At 35.5% G+C, this 17427-nt stretch overlaps 3 protein-coding genes across 6 annotated transcripts in view; 2 read left to right on the forward strand and 1 right to left on the reverse strand.

Annotated features, from left to right (window-relative positions):
• Positions 1–422: 422 nt before the first annotated feature.
• Positions 423–5257, reverse strand: LOC111435470 (fructokinase-like 2, chloroplastic). The gene is made up of 5 exons (XM_023072846.1): positions 5057–5257; positions 3496–3836; positions 2757–3397; positions 1905–2376; positions 423–863 (listed from the first exon to the last, which is right to left on the reverse strand). The coding sequence occupies exons 1-5, from the start codon at positions 5098–5100 to the stop codon at positions 640–642; spliced, it is 1722 nt and encodes a 573-aa protein (XP_022928614.1). The 5' UTR covers positions 5101–5257; the 3' UTR covers positions 423–639.
• A 3698-nt stretch (positions 5258–8955) lies between these two features.
• Positions 8956–13842, forward strand: LOC111435471 (DNA-dependent metalloprotease WSS1-like). Of its 4 annotated transcripts, none has more exons than XM_023072847.1 (5): positions 8956–9033; positions 9294–9509; positions 9592–9787; positions 10835–11290; positions 12277–12617. In XM_023072847.1, the coding sequence occupies exons 2-5, from the start codon at positions 9355–9357 to the stop codon at positions 12457–12459; spliced, it is 990 nt and encodes a 329-aa protein (XP_022928615.1). In that variant the 5' UTR covers positions 8956–9033; positions 9294–9354; the 3' UTR covers positions 12460–12617. The 4 variants fall into 4 exon arrangements, with proteins under 4 accessions (XP_022928615.1, XP_022928616.1, XP_022928617.1 ...); XM_023072848.1 differs by having other exon boundaries at positions 9343–9509; XM_023072849.1 differs by lacking the exon at positions 8956–9033 and adding an exon at positions 13666–13842 and having other exon boundaries at positions 9102–9509; positions 12277–12495.
• A 1427-nt stretch (positions 13843–15269) lies between these two features.
• LOC111435474 (40S ribosomal protein S25-like) overlaps positions 15270–17427 on the forward strand; it is a 4024-nt gene continuing 1866 nt past the window's right edge. Inside the window, exons 1-3 of the mRNA XM_023072853.1 lie at positions 15270–15396; positions 15860–15934; positions 16588–16722. Coding sequence (XP_022928621.1) covers positions 15394–15396; positions 15860–15934; positions 16588–16722 — 213 coding nt within the window. The 5' untranslated portion in view covers positions 15270–15393. The remainder of the gene's footprint in view (positions 15397–15859; positions 15935–16587; positions 16723–17427) is intronic.

The raw sequence follows: 17427 nt of genomic DNA on the forward strand, positions 1-17427 counted from the left end.
TTTTTTTTTTTTTTTTTTTTTTTTTTTTTTTTTTTTTTTTTTGTTATTAAATGTTTTTAAATTAAATTTGACGTCCAACTAGGTTAAATTACAAAATTAAAGTTTCATCCTTATGATTTGATTAAATTTGGTAAATAGTCTTTATAATTTGATAGTAAATAAATAAAAATCTCCGAACATTAAACTTGGTAATATTTTACCAAATTTGATCAAAATTAACTTTCTAAACTAATTTTAAAATTTATTGCAAGTACATAAACTAAATTTAAGCAATTTTAAATATACGGGATGATTCAAACACACAAGTTATTAAAAAGCTAGATTTGTAGCAATAGCATTACGACACGAAACAATCATATTGAAAGCGTGATTGGCTGGCGACTCGAGAAGAAAAATAATTCGCAACGAGAAACCGACCCGAGTTTGTTTAACAAAATTGCTCCTTTGTTGAAAGAATTGACTGGGAACAGAACATCCCAGTCTAGAGTACAAGATTTCTATTGCAATAAAGCTAAGTTATAGGCAAGTCAAGTGGGAAAAGACATATTTTCTCATAGCAGTTTGATGATAAGGAAGCAGATACTCCTGTTCTATGGCATACAACAAATAATCTTACATCCATCAGTGGCAACAATAAAGCTAACTTACAGTGGCAACTGTGCGGTATTCGACTTCGGTAATAGACCGTATGCCATTTTCATCGGCGGTCACTTCTTCTGTATCGTCTTCAGGAGGATAGCCACGTGTTCGGCCAAGTAACCATTGGTCGATTACGCCACAATTGATCGCGTACTTTATTGAATGCTCCAAGTATCCCTTATCAGTAACCAGGTGAGGCTGAACTGATAACATTCTCATTAGAGCTGCAATGATGCACGAGCAAGGGGTTAAAAACTGATAAATATAAGATTATCTGAGATTCAGCTCGTTGTTACTGTAACAGCCCAAGCCCACCGCTAGCAGATATTGTCCTTTTTGGACTTTACCTTTCGGGCTTCTCCTCAAGGTTTTTAAAACGCATATGCTAGGGAGGGGTTTTCACACCAAGGAATGTTTCATTCCCCCTCTCCAACCGATGTAGGATCTCACAATCCACCCCCTATGGGGCCAGCGTCCTTGTGAGATCCCATATTAGTTGGAGAGGGAAACGAAACATTTTTTATAAGGGTGTAGAAACCTCTCTCTAGTAAACGCGTTTTAAAATCTTGAGAGAAAGCCCAAATAGGACAATATTTGATAGCAGTGGGCTTGGGTTGTTACATGTTATCAAAGCCAGACATCGAGCGGTGTGTCAACGAGGACGCTGGTCCCCCAAGGAGGATGGATTGTGAGATCCCACATCGGTTGGAGAGGAAAACAAAGCATTTCTTATAATGGTGTGGAAACCTCTCTCTAGTAAATGCGTTTTAAAACCTTGAAGGAAAGCTCAGAAGGGAAAACCAAAGATGACAATACCTACTAGCGGGGGGCTTGGGCTATTACAATGGTATTAGAGCCAGACAGCAAGCGGTGTGCCAGCTAGAACGTTGGTCCTCGAAGGAGGGTGGATTGTGGGATCCCACCTCAGTTAGAGAGGGGAACAAAGCATTTTTTTATAAGGGTGTGGAAACCTCTCTCTAGTAAATACGTTTTAAAACCTTGAAGGGAAGCCCAAAAAGGAAAGCCTAAAGAGGATAATATCTACTAGCGGTGGGTTTGAGTTGTTACAATCCTCACTGGCACACCGCCCGGTGCATGACTCTGATACCATTTGTAACATAAGAGTATAATATGAATGTTTCTGCATAAAAAGATTACGTCATGCATATGGTAGCAGCTCTAGTTCCCTTTGGAAATTAGGATTCATTACAGTTACTCTCAGTCGCTTTTAAACAAAAAATAAAGAAATATATAAGAATGTTTACCTGCAACAATACCATCTCCTGATGCTGACATATCAGAAGTGAAAGGGGTAACTGGGGCATCCTCCATTCCAAGAATAGCACCATCATGCTCCTCTGTATAGTAGTGTACTTTAGAAGTACCATTAGTAACAAACAAGACCTTGAGATTCTCATGCCAAAGTGGCTTAATAACTTCTGGTTCATAGTGGATAAACTTCGAACTATCGTTGTTTCTGGTGTCGAATTCCTCTGACGGCTCGATCCCACAAAGGAACTCGAGCTCTTGCTTCGTGACCTCAATAATATCTGCAAGATTCCAGACTCGTTCAATGAACTTTTTTGTTTCATCACGACAGTTCCAGAGCGGTAACGGAAGGTTCAAGTCATAAAAAATAACTCCTCCCAACTTTCTGGAGATTTTAATAGCTTTCATTGTAGTTGATCTCATACTCTGATCCAGGAGGGAATGTGTGCCGAAGTAAAACATTTTAGCCTGCAAAACAGGATGTGAAAGGTAAGATAGAACATATAAGTTTATAATCAAGCTTTACGAAAAAATTCGTCCTACGATATGGAGAAAGTTAGAATTTAGTCCATATGCTTTATTACTCATATATAGTTCCCGAAGGGACTAAATTTTAACGTTCTCCAAAACCATAGATTCGAACATATAAGAGGAATATATTCTACATGAACACTATCAGAATATTGACCAGAATCCTGAGATAGAATATTGCAGACTATGCTCCACAGCTACTAAATTAAAAGGTTCAGTATATAATATGCACAGAGCCCACAGGGTTTTCATGAAAAAAAGGAATGGAATTCAGTTTAGTGTAATCATTTTAATACGGTAAATTTTGTATCTTTTACCTCCTTTAACACATCTATGTTAATCTCCGACTTTGACAACGAATCCTCTGCACTAGGTTTGATGCAAGTCATTTTCAAGCGACCCCGCTTGCCAATTTTCATCTGTGACGTAGCTGTTCCCCGCTTACTATCAACTCGAACTGATCGAGTCTGGACATTGTTCACATTCATATAATACAACATTGCCCGACCATAGTCATCATCCCCAAGTTTTCCCATAAAAGCAACTTTTCCACCTAAGCTCGAAAGGGCAATTGCTACACTTCCTGCAGACCCCCCAGGTGCCCGAATGAACTTTTCCGGGGTCCATAATGCATCTTTCATTCTGTCGTGAATTTCATAATCGAGAAGTCTATTTGCTGGCCTTCCTGAAGGCACAAAAGCATGTTGTGCAGCTCCAAAGCAACAAACAAGAGGTGGCCAACCGTACGTGATACTAACATCATCTCCCTCATCAGTACCGAAATCTAATTCCTCGTCACTCTCATCAACATCGTTAACAATGAGAGAGGAATTTTCGTCATCACTAACTTCAGATTCACTTAACTGAAGCTCCATACTGTTATCCTTCTTCTTTGGCTTCCTCCCTCGCCTTTTCGTCACAGGCTTATCATCGTCCACGTTAGTTGAAGTAGATGCAGCTATGAATTCAATTATCGGTTCAGCACTTACAAGATATAACAAGGAACAAATAATCTCAATGGCACACATCGAGAGTAAAACTTCAATAAAAGTGTACCTTTGCTTCGAGACATTCTTGAGGCTGTCTTAGAATCTTCAACAGATGCATTAACAATGTTTTCCTCGACTTTGGTCTCGTTCACTGAAGATAGTAATTCATCGTTTAGGTTCGGAGCATCTTCTGAAGCTTTCTTTCTAGTTCTTTTGGTGGTGCTTCTAGGTGTTCTAGGACTCTTCTTTTTCGCAATCTCTTGGTCATTGAGTCCATCTTGAGCTAAGCTATCTGAAACTTTCCTCTTAGAAATAGCTTTAACAGCCCATTTATTGTGTAGTTTAAGATCCTGATGTTGGTTTAAGCGTAGGTATGGGTAGCAGTGAAATAACAAACTTGACTCGCATCTGCATCATTGAAGAGTATATCTGATATCAAAGCTATGTTTGGATTTACAGGGCTGTTGGAGAGTAACAACATAAGAAAGTACATACAGAGTTTTTATGTCAAAAGTGTTTGAACGAACAGCCTTTAAAAAGCACTCTAAGAATGTTGAACTCATGAACCACAGTGTTCGGGTCGGTATTCAAAGAGCTTAAAAACATTTTTTTTCGTACCTCAAAACACTTAACAGAACTTAAAAAGTCATTCTGAACACAATTTTCAAAAATGCTTGAACGAACAGTCTTTCAAAAGCACTTTAAAAATGTTGAACTCATGTACTACAATGTTCGGTCGATATTCAAAGTGCTTAAAAACATTTTTTTTCGTACCTCAAAACACTTGCAAGAACTTAAAAAGTCATTCCAAACACGACTTTCAAAAGTGCTTGAACGAACAGCCTTTCAAAAGCACTTTAAGAATGTTGAGCTCACGTACTACAATGTTCACATTGATATTCAAAGTGCTTAAAAACATTTTTTTTCGTACCTCAAAACACTTACAAGAACTTAAAAAGTCATTCCAAACACGACTTTCAAAAGTGCTTGAACGAACCGCCTTTCAAAAGCACTTTAAGAATGTTGAACTCATGAAGTCCAGTGTTCAGGTCGATATTCAAAGTGCTTAAAAACATTTGTTTCGTACCTCAAAACACAAAGGAACTTAAAAAGTCATTCCAAATACAACTTGAGCTTTTTTTAAGTACTTCAGTGCTCAAGTTGACATTCAAAGTGCTTAAAAACGTTCTTTTCGTACTTCAAAACACTTCAAAGAACTTAAAAAGTCATTCCAAACACGACTTAAGCATTTTCAACTCGGTAACTAAAACATAGTGGAAATTTGAAGCAAAAAACAAAGCGTTTGAATTGGCAAAAATTCATATCAAACAATCTTAACCAAACAAACTACGATGATTCAAAGCAAGTTAAGCAGTTTAAGTTCAAAGAAAAAATTCAACAATCCCTCAACATTCTTACAATCGCAAATCCACAACATTCCGCAAACAAATCAAACCCAGGTAAGAATACAATTCTAAATTTCCTCTCATTTTCTATTCATATCAATTAACAAACAACCAAACAAGAATCTGAGAAACGCTAAAACACATCACATTTACTTCTCGGGGAATTTAGAAATGTTTAAAGAGGAACGAAATTGGAAATTCAGAATGGAGAAAACAGAGAACCTGGGAATGAAAAGAAGCTGAGAAAAAGTTGCAGCCGTAAACATGACTTGAGATTTGTTCAGAAACTGCAAGGGTAGTGAATTCAGCTCCCCATCGGCGCCTCTCTTAGACCTTAGCCACGAAAGAGAGAAGAGGGCGAACGAGGGTTTAAGAGTGGGAGAGAGAGAGAGAGAGACTTTGGTCAGTTTTGTTACTCCAATGGATTAGCGGGAGATTGGTGAGGATGGGGTCTTCTGTAAAACGGTGCGTTTTATATTATTAAAAAAATTTAATTTTAAAATATTTTAAAAAAAATTCTTACTGTTAGATTGAATGGCAAAATGATCTATCTGTGTCACGACCTCATGTATTTATAGATGAGTATAATGAAGATTACATTCCAATGATTTGGTAACAAACCATAAAATCATAGATTTGGTAACAAACCCTTCAAATCATAACAACTAGTAAATCTTAGACTATTTTAGTATATACAGTTATGATCTATTTTAGGTTTAACACTTACCATCCATATATTAACGAAACTTATTACTGATGATAATAATATTTTTTTTAATCTTTGAAAAAAATTAAAATATATTTTTGAATTTCTTGAAAAAGTTTAATTATTTATTTAAGGATATTAATAAAAAAATATTTAAATTAAACTTTTAATTTTAAAAGATATTTCATATTAAAAAAAAATTAAAGGTATTTTTTTTTAGATAAAATGCAAAATTTAAAGATATTTTTATTAATTTAATTGACATAATTTAATTAACGGAGCTGGAACATTATGAACCTATAATTATAAGATTTAATGATATAAAATTAATTGATTTTCATCGTTCTCATTTATTATGATAATAGAAGTTGAACTATCACACTCAGATTGATCTCCTATTTTTTCGCAAAAAGCCGATTGGACACTCAACTGTTCGAGTTGTGTCGTTGTATCTTGACTAGTATATCTATTTCGGCTCTCTCTAGGTCAACCTGTAATTTTGCTCACATTTTCTTTCGTTCTAGCTTCTTACTAAACTCACTCGAGATTTAGGTGACGTAGAATTTTGATCTACTAAGAGATGGAACTGGAGATGGTCCCCCAAACGTCTGTATGAACCATTTTCAACTGCATTTCTCTTTAGTTCTGTGGCAGCCTTTATGAAGCTATCTCGTTTATGTTTGATCATAATGTAGCTCTCACAAGGACCCATATAAACAGATTTCAGGCTTTCTAAAACTTTTTTCGCAGCCAACGTCTTCATTTTTTTAAAGCTTATATTTAGGATCAGACAACAATGCACACACTCGATCTAGATGAACATCAAAGAACAGGATAGAGAAAATGCAAGGAAAACTCTGCCTAAAGGATTTATATATTGATGTTTTCAAGTATGTACAGTAACAGATAATACAGAAAGTACACTTTTAAAGCTCTGCTCGCTCGATATATATATATAGTTTAGCTTACTATATTTAGTTTTACCAGATATAACCATCTACTATATATAACTATTTAGGCTTTACGCGGTATAGCATTTACTATACAGCTATTTACGACAATTTACTCATTTACCAGTTTTAACTGTTGACTCGGCTATAAATAAGCAGCAAACTACATAACATAGACTTCAATTTGAAGTACTTTCAGCAACAACAACCATATTTGTACACCGGGAATTAGTGTATAAAATTCCAGATTTTGTCACATGTAACTACCATAGCACCCTTCACAGTCTTCGACTAACTCTTCCCGAACTCGGTTGCATAACTTAAAAGTATTCGGGAAGTCACTTTTCTTGACGGTTTGTTTTTATCATCGAAAGAAGTTCTCATTCCCAACACTATGCATTCTATTAGGAACGACGGTTTTTCCCATCGTTAACTTAAAGGCATCAGGAAAAGTGGTTCTCGACAGTTTTGTGTTAACGTCGGAAAAATTCCTTTAAAATCCCTAATTTTCATTCTCTCTATTCCTCCCGCTCTCGAAAAGTCCTTTCTAGTATTCTAGTTTCGAGTAACGTGGTAGTAGACCCACAACCGAATAGATTCAATCTCGTCTAAAATCCTATAAATAAAGGGGACCCCTTGTTATTTAAAGAGCAAAATCTGACTCTTCAATGGATGATTCGGTATCCTCGGGTGCTTATGTGTATGCTTTTTCAGTTTTAGGAAATGAAAATGGAATCCTATTTCTAGGCCTTCCAAGTGCTGCTTTTTTCTAATCTTCATCCGGGTTCCTGAATTTCTCATTGGAATTTCTTTCATTATCTTGAACTCGTTAGTGAAGATTTCGAAATGGGCTTTTTCTTCTTTTCTTTTTCGGTATGCCACTCAGCGATTAAGGAGCGAGATTGAGATTTATAAGTTAAAAAGGCTCGAAAACTTCAAAGATCTAAAGAATATGAAAACCGAACCTCTTAAAAAATCTGTTGCCTTTGTATGCAAGTTAAAGGACTTCTAGCATGCAAGACAATACTTAGTTCAATTCTTCAATCACGTCAATATGCTAAAATAGAAAAACTACAACAATAGTATCAACTAAAACCTCGTCTTAGTTCATGCATTTTAAAATCTTGAGGTTGACGGTGATGTGTAACGGACCAAAGCGGACAATATTTGTTAATAGTTGACTTGAGTTTAAATGGCATCAAAGCAGACACTAAGTAGTGTGTCAGCGAAGACGTTAGCTCCGAAGTGTGGTGGATTGTGAGATCCTACATTAATTGGAGGGAAACAAAAAATTATAAAGGTGTGGAAACCTCTCCCTGTTAAGGGCGTTGTAAAAGGATGAGATTGACAACTATGGCTAAAACAGATGTAGAAAATATCTTCTAACCGAAAACTCAATGTAGAAAATATCTTCTAACCGAAAACTCAATGTAGAAAATATCTTCTAACCCAAAACTCAATGTAGAAAATATCTTCTAACCGAAAACTCAACATCTAAAATATCTTCTAACCAAAAACTCAGACGTAGAAAATATCTTCTAACCGAAAATTCAGACGTAGACAATATCTTCTAACCGAAAACTCAATGTAGGAAATATCTTTTAACCGAAAACTCAGATGTAGAAAATATCTTCTAATGGCAAACTCAGACGTAGAAAATATCTTCTAACCGAAAACTCAATGTAGAAAATATCTTCTAACCGAAAACTCAACATCTAAAATATCTTCTAACCGAAAACTCAGACGTAGAAAATATCTTCTAACCGAAAATTCAGACGTAGACAATATCTTCTAACCGAAAATTCAGACGTAGAAAATATCTTCTAACCGAAAACTCAATGTAGGAAATATCTTTTAACCGAAAACTCAGATGTAGAAAATATCTTCTAATGGCAAACTCAGACGTAGAAAATATCTTCTAACCGAAAACTCAATGTAGAAAATATCTTCTAACCGAAAACTCAACATCTAAAATATCTTCTAACCGAAAACTCAGACGTAGAAAATATCTTCTAATCGAAAATTCAGACGTAGAAAATATCTTCTAACCGAAAACTCAATGTAGAAAATATCTTCTAACCGAAAACTCAACATCTAAAATATCTTCTAACCGAAACTCAGACGTAGAAAATATCTTCTCACCGAAAATTCAGATGAAAATATCTTCTAACCGAAAACTCAATGTAGAAAATATCTTTTAACCGAAAACTCAGATGTAGAAAATATCTTCTAATGGCAAACTCAGACGTAGAAAATATCTTCTAACCGAAAACTTGGGCGGTGAATTTTCAGTTAGATTTATTTCTAACCGAACTTTTTAATAGATAATTTCAATTTTTTTTAATATAATTTTTATTAAAAAATGTAAAATATTTTATAATTAAAATTATAAAAATAATGTAAAAAAATTTAATACTTTTCCTATTTTTAGTTTAAACGCGATTCTTCTTCGTCTTCGTCAATGTTAAATTATCTTTTTTTTTTTCTATGCCATTTTCAACGCCAATTGCAGTTGATTTCAATCATCTTTCTTCGACGACAAGGTGCCTCTCTCTCTCTCTCTCTCAAAACTATTGTACATTTGAAATTTTTGAATCGAGATTAGTCACTTAGTCCTCCCTCCCATTCATGATCAGTTCAAATTGAATTGCTTCTCATCATCTCTGGAACTTTCTTGATTTCGAGTTTAATTCTTTGAACTTGCCAATTCGTAATCGAATTAGAGCTGGTTTTTTGTTTTTTGTTTTTGTTTTTTGTGTTTAGATTCAGTGCGATTTATCCTCTGGTTCCCCTAAAATTGCTGGATAACAGTGTACCTAGCTGCTTGAACTTGCTGTTTCATTGCTTTGCAGCTCTTATCGCTTATGGATCTTAACGATCTCAACAAGGTTTGGGAAATTAAGCCTTTGAAGAAGATTGGGGAAGATGATGCTCGGAAAGTGCTTGAAAAAATAGCTAAACAGGTGCAACCTATCATGCGCAAACGCAGATGGAAAGTGGAAACTCTTTCGGAGTTCTAGTACTCACTTGATTCTCTTATAATATGCAATTAATTGAGATTTTAGTTCTTCGTGTTTTATAATATTGAATTTGGATTGCAGTCCTGACAATCCGGGACTCATGGGAGTGAACATAGGAGGAGGTCAGGAGATAAAACTTAGAATTCGGAGGCCTAATAGTGAGTGGGATTTCTTCCCTTATGAGCAGATTCTTGACACAATGCTTCATGAGCTTTGCCATATTGTTCATGGTCCTCATAATGCTGATTTCTACAACCTTTTAGATGAACTCAGAAAGGTGATTTTTTTCTTTTTCTGCCTGCAGTTTGTTGAAAGCTATTAAGTTTTTGCTTGCTTGGTTGGTAAGTGGCCCAAATGGTATGAATTATTTTAAATAGTTTCTTCAATTGGAATAACTATACCACATTTAGCATTCCAGTTCAAAATGGCTGGAAAGGACTTTTCTCATATGAACGGATTAAGGGTGAGCTTGAAATGGCTCTTGGGAGGGTGGAGTGTTTTTCTCTTTCTAAAAGTGCTTATGGAAGAAGCGTTTTCACTCAAAAGTCTCTTTTCGAGTCGTTCCAAATTCATTTTACAGTTGGTAGTTTGATTTTCTTGTGGTTGGCTTCCGTTAAATTTGACGTACGTATATGTCTTATCTCGTAAGAAATGCCTGAAAGAGAAAAAAACAGCATGCATAAATTATTCAAGAAAAACACAAGGAAATTAACATTTTTGCAGAGGAACCACAAATCCTAATCAATCTATTAGTGTTTGTGGGAGATCCCACATCGGTTGGAGAGGGGAACGAAACATTCTTTATAAGAGTGTGGAAACCTCTTTCTAATAGACGCATTTTAAAACCATGAGGCTGACGGCGATATGTAACGGGCTAAAGCGGACAATATCTACTAGCGGTGAGATTAGACTGTTACAAATGGTTTCAGAGCCAGGTTCCGAGCGGTGTTCCAACGAGAACGTTGGGCCCTCAAGAAGGGTGGATTGTGAGATCCCACATCAGTTGGAGAGGGGAACGAAGCATTCATTATAAGGGTGTGGAAACCTCTCCTTAGTAGATACGTAACGGGCCAAAGTGGACAATATCTACTAGCGGTAGGCTTGAACTGTTATAGTTTGAGTTGGAGTGTGTGTCAGTTAGAACCATGGCTATAAATGCATATTACAAGGCTCTGTTACTTTATCAATGCTAAACTATGACAAGCTTTAAGAATTGAATTAAGTATGGGCCATTATTTGCTCATTTGCATTGCTTATTCAATTTGCTCTCCCTTTTGCCACTCTGATATATGCTAATCACCTTCCATTCTTTTTGTTTCTTCAGGAATGTGAAGAACTTATGTGTAAAGGTATCACGGGCACCGGGCAGGGATTCGATGTTCGTGGGAGACGTTTAGGTGGGATCTCTCACCAATTACCTCTATCATCCCTCCGGCAAACTACCTTAACTGCTGCTGAAAATCGAGCTCGAGGTGCTCCATCAGGACCTAAGCGCCTAGGTGGTGACAGCAAAATGAAGGCAGTGCTTAGTCCTGTACAAGCAGCTGCCATGGCAGCAGAAAGAAGATTAAAAGATGATTTGTGGTGTGGTTCCAAGTCCTTGGAGAACAACTCAGATAGAGCCAAAAATATGAGTTCCTCCACTGGACCCTCCAGAACTTCAAATGTTTTCACTCCTGTTACATCCCAAATTCCATCAGCTGCTTCCTTTCCTACTCCTCAGGAAGCCAGGTCTGATCTGGAAAATTGGCAGTGCAGTGCATGTACCCTTCTAAACCAGGTTAGTTTCTCTAGCTTCCTTTTCCCCGTACTTTATTGGTTAAATTATAAGTTCGATCCATGAGTATTTGAGAATAAGCCTCGATATTACTTATCTATTAAATTATTTTTAATAGGTCCCTGAACTTCTAAAATCATGTCTATTCGGTTAGTATGAACTTTTAATTTTGTATCTAATAAACTTTGATAGTTTAATGCTCACATGACATGTAAACTGTATGAATTACGTGGTGGGTTTATGTGAGATCCCACATCAGTTAGGGAGAAGAATGAAGCTTTCTTTCTAAGGGCGTGGAAACCTCTCCAATGAAAAACAAGGGTAGATGAGCTATAATCACAAAATGGAGAAGACAATTTACTCCAATAACTAGTCAAAAGAGATGATTAAATAAAGCGATTGGTCCTGTTGTTTGTCAGAGAGTATGCATGCATTGCGTTCCAACAAGAACCAAAAATAAGTCCGAACATGATTTAGCCATAGAGTTCTCTTTTCCTTTCAAGAGGATACCCCATGGGAGTAAGGGAAAGAAGTGTAAAATTATCCAAAATGTAGCTTAAGTGGCAATTAGTACCCGCCCAAGTCCACCACTATTTGATATTGTTCGTTTTGGCCCGTTATGGATCACCGTTAACTTCACGATTTTAGAACGCGTCTTTTAGGGAGAGGTTTCCACACTTTTATAAGGAATGCTTCGTTCCTCTCTCTAACCGACGTGGGATCTCACACGATGGATATTTGTGATTCTGATGCTCTCAAACATAAGAGTAGCAAGTAGGGTAGATAAATAGATGGTGAAGGGAATCTCGTGTAGCATGTCTAACGTTTTGATACAAGAGTGGCTAAGTTCTCAGATAAAAGATTTAATCCTTTTGGATACGGTTGATAAAAACCAATATTAGTATAAGCAAGTTCAAAGATCTATTAGAATTGCAACACGACCTGCGTTGATTTATGTCTCGTTTTGTCTTTGTAAACTTGAATTGCAGCCATTGGCTCTGATTTGTGAAGCTTGTGGGAACCGTAAGAACAAAATGAACACAAAGACTTGGGGTTGCAAGTTCTGTACTCTCAGCAACAGTACTGATGCAGATAGATGCTTAGCTTGTGGGGAATGGAGATATTCATATGGCCCTCCCCTCGCCACGCAAGGTCCTTATATTGGCACTTGACAATTTATCTGCCTATTCATACATTGATTTCTACAGGTATACATAATTTAATATTGTATCATACACCAAGTGATGCATTTATTTGAAAAGGTCAGAACCCAAGTAGAATTTATCGATAAAGCATTTTACAGAAATGGTATGAAATAAAGCTTACTTATCACCTATACTTTCGGGCTCTGCCCTTTTGAATGTCTACTATATACGTGTTAGACGAACACGACTCTCTACCATGGTATGATATTGTTCACTTATTCCTCACTTATAAACCCATGATCATTCCCTAAATTAGCCAATGTGGGACTCACTCCCAATAATCCTAAAAAATCCTCCACTCGAACAAAGTACACTATAAGCCTCCCTTGAGACTTATGGAGCTCTCGAACAGCCTCCCCTTAATCGAGGCTCGACTCCTTTCTCTAGAGCCCTCGAACAGGACTCACTCCCAATAATCCTAAAAAATCCTCCCCTCGAACAAAGTACACTATAAGCCTCCCTTGAGACTTATGGAGCTCTCGAATAGCCTCCCCTTAATCGAGGCTCGACTCCTTTCTCTAGAGCCCTCGAACAAAGTACATTCTTTGTTCGACACTTTAGTCACTTTTGACTACACATTCAAGGCCCACAATAAGTTCTCATAGCTTTGCTTTGGGCTTCCCCAAAAGGCCTCGTACTACTTTTGTGTATGTAATAAGTTTTTATTTAATAAGTTCTCATAGCTTTGCTTTGGGCTTTCCCAAAAGGTCTCGTACTACTTTTGTGTATGTAATAAGTTTTTATTTTGTTTGTTTTTTTTAGTTCAACTTTGAGTAAGTGAGGCAGGAGATTCGAACCTCTAACCTCTTGGTTTCCCGTTAAAGATATATGCTTTAACTAGTTGAACTATATTCTTAATAATTCTTTGTTAAAATATTTTTAGTTCAACCTGTGGATGAGAGATTTGAGCTTTTTGATTTAAGTTATATGTTTTAATCAGTAGCTATAACAACCTTATTTTTATACTAAAATAGAGCGGTTACATACAAGGGTATCTTGTCTTGTCTTGTCTTTACTTGAAATGTAAGAATAACATGTGACTAGAGTATTTTAAGAAATATTCATTAACTGACCCTACGGTTAGAGTTAGGTGATTCAAACACACACATATACATGAGATTTATCTTTTAAAACAACATAGCATGACTTTGAGCTCTTTCATAGTTCGGGCAGGGTTGGATGTGTGATACTTCCCCACACCACAGCCCACGCACGCACACATGGACCCACCAAGTGAGCTCATATACGTACCCTCTAGGCCTAGCTTCATTGTGCTAAACACGCTGACGCGTTGCTGTACACAACGGAAGGGAAAGATCGCATAACATTATGACAAACATAAATATCGAAGATATGCCTCCGTATTAACATAACATAACAGGAAAGTATCCCGATACACATGACATACATAAATGCATGAGGTTCCCATAGTTTAAAATCATAATATATAATAAGAATCATTTCGTTCTTCCTTTTGTTCATGTCATAGTACACGTATGAGTCATGTATGCATAATAATCATCATGGCTTTCATTTTGCATATCATATTATAGCATGATCTATAAACACGATTGTAGCGTACAAATAATAATTTACATGGATATTCAACTTCAATTTTCTAAATAACTTAAACATCAATTAATAATTTATATTTTGTTTATAATTTAGACATAAATTAATTTTATATTTTGTTTACTATGAAATGATTTTATTAACAAATAATAATTTATAATAAGGTGGTTTAACTCAAACTTTTAATAATAGGAGCAAATCAACAGCAATTAGGGGTGTACATGGTGAAGTTGGGTTGGATTGAGAGATTTTTTTGACCCAACCCAAAAGTTCGGGTTGGTTGGATTGGTAACTCAACCCGACCAAAAAATTTTCACAATCCAACCGAACCCAATCCTCTATTTTCGGGTTGGGTTCTGCGGATGCTAATTTTGTTTTGAGTTTTTTAAATTTTTTTTATTTATTCACCATTCATAAGTATTCGATATAATCCTAAATAAAATATATTAAAAGTTCACAAACAAACATCGTAAAATTATAAAAAAAAAAAAAAACAAAAAAATGTAGTATCTCAATATTATTTTAGTCCAATAATAAAGATATAATGATAGATTATAAAATTAAAAAATAATATAAATGAATATTTTAAATAAACTATACATACACAAAAATAAAAAATGGTGTAAGTTTAAAAAAAAATGTAAGAATAGATTTATTCCTATTATAAACCATGTATTTAGGAATAGTACAAAATGAATAAATCGTTACAAACCATATGAAATATACAAATAATGTGTTGAAAAATAATAAAAAAAATTATAAAAGAAACAAACAAAATAATAAAAGGAAATAATGAAGTAATAAAAAACACGACATCGTTCTCAATGTTATTTATAAGTTTTATTCGGTTTCAGGTCAACCCGAGTTTTTTATCCTATGGACTAAAAATCGAATGAGTTAAGTTTAGAAAAATCAACCCAATCTAAAAACTAATCCAACCTAACCCAACCCAACCCAACCCCTATAATTTGGGTTGTCGGATTAGATGTACACCCTTAAACAACAATTAATAGTTTATATCGAAAAATTAAAATGTATTTTTTTTATTTAAAAAAATTAGTATTATTTTTTATTTCTTTTAAATAAAAAACTTGAGTGTAAATTAGGAAAGTAAAAATGTAAAAAATGAGTGAAAAGTTAATGGGTGAAAATTGTTTATTATTTATTATTATTTAAAAAAAGAATAATAATTAACCCTTTGGAAACCCTAGACTTTTTTAAGTACCTGTATTTTCCTCTGGTTTGAGCTCTCCAGCCAGAGTTCTTCGCCTCTGTAATCAACGTTCTGCGTAGTCTTCCAACCAGATTCTCAGCGGCTGACCCCTCAACATGGTATGTTATTGCTTCAAAATCCTACAAATTATCTTCTTTTTCCTTGTATTACTTCATTTTTCTTACGGAATCGAGTAAGGCTGGTGTAGAATCATCTTGCGATTTGCTGCAATTTTTCTACATTCTCATTCTGTAGTTTAATCTATGCTAGATCACCGGGTATTTGTCTGGTTTTGTGAAAATTTGCGACGTAAGTCGTTGTCGGAGTTTGTCGTTCTATAGTATTGTTATTTACTGGAAAACAAAGCAGAATAGCCACCTTCGGTTTGCGATATAATTGTTGTGTGTTTGTATAATGTTGTAGGAAGGTTTCTCTGTTGCAATTTTCTATACATGAGGTCCAATTGTAAAATTACAAGTAATGTTTTTACTTAGTGTGGAACAGTTGGGAAGTTCTAAGTGTTTATCTGATTTATGAACATGAGTGATGTAAACTTTCTCCTGCTTGGTATCCATCTGGCAGGCACCGAAGAAGGATAAGGCTCCTCCTCCGTCCTCCAAGCCCGCTAAATCTGGCGGAGGAAAGCAGAAGAAGAAGGTAATTTGTTTTGTGAGGACTGCTTTGTTTTTAATGTTTAGGCCCGTTGATAACCATTTAATTCTTGGTTTTTGAAAATTAAGCTCATAAACTCTACTTCCACCCATAAAACAATTTGTTTTTGAATATGTTTTTCAAAATCTAAGCCAAAATTTGCAAACTAAAAAACGTAGGGCATGTTTGATAACCATTTTATAAACATTTTAGAGATGTTTTCAAAATCTAAGTCAAGTTTTGAAAGCTGAAGAAGTAGTTCTTATAAACTTGTTTTTGTTTTGGAATTTAGTTATGAATTCAAAATGTTTCTCATGACTGATGATGGAAACCTTTGTGAATAAATTATGAGAAAATTTGCCCATTTTTCAAAAACTAAAAATAAAAAATCAAATGGTTATCAAACAAGATCATCGTTTTTTTAAAACTTGTTTTCTTTTTTTGGAATTTGACATTCGAGTGTTTCTTCAAGAAGTGTGAAATCATAGTAAAGAAATGGTAAGGAAATAAACAGAATTAAAAAAGAAACAAATAACAAAATTGTTATCAAATGAGACCATAGTCATTAGGGCTAGTGAGTATTCAGGTACATCTTTCTTTCAGGCCTGTTACTTACTTTTGGTTCTGTTATTTTATTTCTTATGTTGTTTATTGCACAGAAATGGAGCAAGGGAAAGCAAAAGGAGAAGGTGAACAACATGGTATTGTTTGATCAGGGAAGCTATGACAAGCTTCTTTCAGAAGTTCCAAAGTACAAGCTTATTACTCCTTCCATCCTTTCAGACAGATTAAGGGTATGGCTTGCTTAATCCCATTTAGCTTGTATCTTCACATGTTGTAAATGCATGTCTTTGGATTGTTGAATATGGACCATGCGTCTTAATGTTAGTTTGAAATTTGTGTCCCCTACAATACTTCTCTCTTCAATCAGTTGAATAAGACCTGTGAGATCCCACATCGGTGGGGGAGGAGAACGAAACATTCTTTATAAGGGTGTGGAAACTTTTCTCTAGCAGACATGTTTTAAAAACCTTGAGGGGAAGCCCGAAAGGAAAAGGCCAAATAGGACAATATCTGCTAGCAGTGAGCTTGAGTTGTTACAAATGATATCAAAGTTAAGACATTGAGCGATGTGCCATTGAGGAGGTTGTGCCTCGAAGGGAGTGGACACGAGGTGGTGTACCAGCAAGGACGCTGGACTCTGAAGAGGGTGGATTGTGAGATCCCACATCGGTTGGGGAGGAGAATGAATCATTATTTATAAGGATGTGGAAACGTCTCCCTAGCAGACACGTTTTAAAAACCTTGAGGAGAAGCCTGATAGGGAAAGTCCAAAGAGGACAATATCTGCTAGCTGTGAGCTTGGACTATTACAAAACCAAGCCCCACTCTCCACTAAAAAACGGAATGGAAAAGAAGTTGGGGGGTGGATGATTATACATTGAGCTTTTTTTTTTTTTTTTTTTTTTTTTTTTTTTTTTTTTTTTTTTTTTTTTTTT

Source organism: Cucurbita moschata, unplaced genomic scaffold (genome assembly GCF_002738365.1).
Source record: "Cucurbita moschata cultivar Rifu unplaced genomic scaffold, Cmos_1.0 Cmo_Scf00049, whole genome shotgun sequence".
In the NCBI taxonomy this organism is placed as follows: Eukaryota; Viridiplantae; Streptophyta; class Magnoliopsida; order Cucurbitales; family Cucurbitaceae; genus Cucurbita; species Cucurbita moschata.

Bases quoted from the DNA above. Each gene is read 5' to 3' on its own strand.
- LOC111435470 (XM_023072846.1), bottom strand. From the start codon at position 5,100: ATGTTTACGGCTGCAACTTTTTCTCAGCTTCTTTTCATTCCCAG. The intron at 3,837-5,056 runs GTTCTCTGTTTT...TCAATGATGCAG, and splicing joins CAGCTTCTTTTCATTCCCAG to ATGCGAGTCAAGTTTGTTAT. The intron at 864-1,904 runs GTAAACATTCTT...GCATCATTGCAG, and splicing joins AGGAGATGGTATTGTTGCAG to CTCTAATGAGAATGTTATCA.
- LOC111435471 (XM_023072847.1), top strand. From the start codon at position 9,355: ATGGATCTTAACGATCTCAACAAGGTTTGGGAAATTAAGCCTTTGAAG. The intron at 9,510-9,591 runs GTACTCACTTGA...TTTGGATTGCAG, and splicing joins GAAACTCTTTCGGAGTTCTA to TCCTGACAATCCGGGACTCA. The intron at 11,291-12,276 runs GTTAGTTTCTCT...CTTGAATTGCAG, and splicing joins CATGTACCCTTCTAAACCAG to CCATTGGCTCTGATTTGTGA.